At 35.9% G+C, this 1,180-nt stretch overlaps 1 protein-coding gene across 1 annotated transcript; it reads left to right on the plus strand.

The window, feature by feature from the left end:
• Window positions 1-6: 6 nt before the first annotated feature.
• LOC111386452 (putative pumilio homolog 21) lies at window positions 7-1,167 on the plus strand. The gene is made up of 3 exons (XM_023010923.1): window positions 7-482; window positions 570-732; window positions 979-1,167. The coding sequence occupies exons 1-3, from the start codon at window positions 349-351 to the stop codon at window positions 1,147-1,149; spliced, it is 468 nt and encodes a 155-aa protein (XP_022866691.1). The 5' UTR covers window positions 7-348; the 3' UTR covers window positions 1,150-1,167.
• The last annotated feature ends 13 nt before the right edge of the window (window positions 1,168-1,180 follow it).

Genomic DNA, 1,180 nt, shown 5'->3' on the forward strand with positions numbered 1-1,180 from the left:
TAAAGAAAAGAAAGAGGAAAAAGAAGATAGAGATAGGTGCTTATGTATCTTTATGGGAATAAATGATTCGTGTGATTGAATTTTCTTCATTGCGTTTCTGCAGGGGAGAATTCTGTTTCTGGATTATTTTCACCCAATCAAAACTTTAGCTCGAACAATCATATTCAGACAAGTTCTAGTGGTTTGTGGAATCAGAACGGACAATGTAGTGGCAGTAATTTTGAGAGTGCTTATCCAGGAAGAAACTTAAACTACAATGCTGGCATTCAAATTGGCTCAAATGTCTTGCAAGGGGAAAATATTCGAAAGACTCTGTTCGCAGATATTCTAGACTCGATTTTTTGCCTGATGAAGCATGAAACTGGACATGTTCTCTTTGACGAGCTACTCGATTCATGCGTAGGCGATGAGTTTCATTTGGTTGTTTTAAAGTTGTGGTCGAATATCGAATTGTTTATAGAAACAGCCTTCTGTAGAATTGGGTAAGAAAGGAACCCTTTAATATTTTATCTACTCGTCTCCTTTTCCTTTAATTCTTCAGGACTTACTTGCACAACTTGTTTTGACAGATCAAATTCAATCCAGAAACTCATCAAAAATCTTAAGAGGACATCATATACCTATATGATGACAAGAATTCTATCCTCGAAGTTTTATCAAATAATGACTCACGACTTTGCGAGGCACGTCATCCTACAATGCCTCAATCTTTTGGATAGAAAGTCGAATGAGGTAATTATCCTTCTACATATTCTTGATTGCACAGGTACTTGTGCTGTTTGTTTTTCCTTTTAATTCTGTCTAAAGGGCAAAATAGTGGCATGTTAGGCACGGAGGATTTAATACTACTAGACAGTATGAATATTATTATTTAATAAAATGTTCCACGAATCTGTCACATTATTAGCATTTGCTACATATATTTGTTTGTACACTATATGACATAGTTGTCTCTTATCATGACATGTTTGGTCTCAGATACTCTATGAATGTGCAATACATTATTTCCTAGACCTGGCTAGACATGAAGTTGGATGCAGATCGTTGAATGAATGCATCAATAGCATTGCTGGTAACCAGAGAGATATGCTCCTGAATTGTATTGCACACGTGTCAGATTTCCTATCAAACGATCCTTACGGGTACTAATGATTGAAATTCTGTATTTTGAGCATGTCTG

This window comes from Olea europaea, unplaced genomic scaffold (genome assembly GCF_002742605.1).
Source record: "Olea europaea var. sylvestris unplaced genomic scaffold, O_europaea_v1 scaffold35511, whole genome shotgun sequence".
Taxonomy (NCBI): domain Eukaryota; kingdom Viridiplantae; phylum Streptophyta; class Magnoliopsida; order Lamiales; family Oleaceae; genus Olea; species Olea europaea.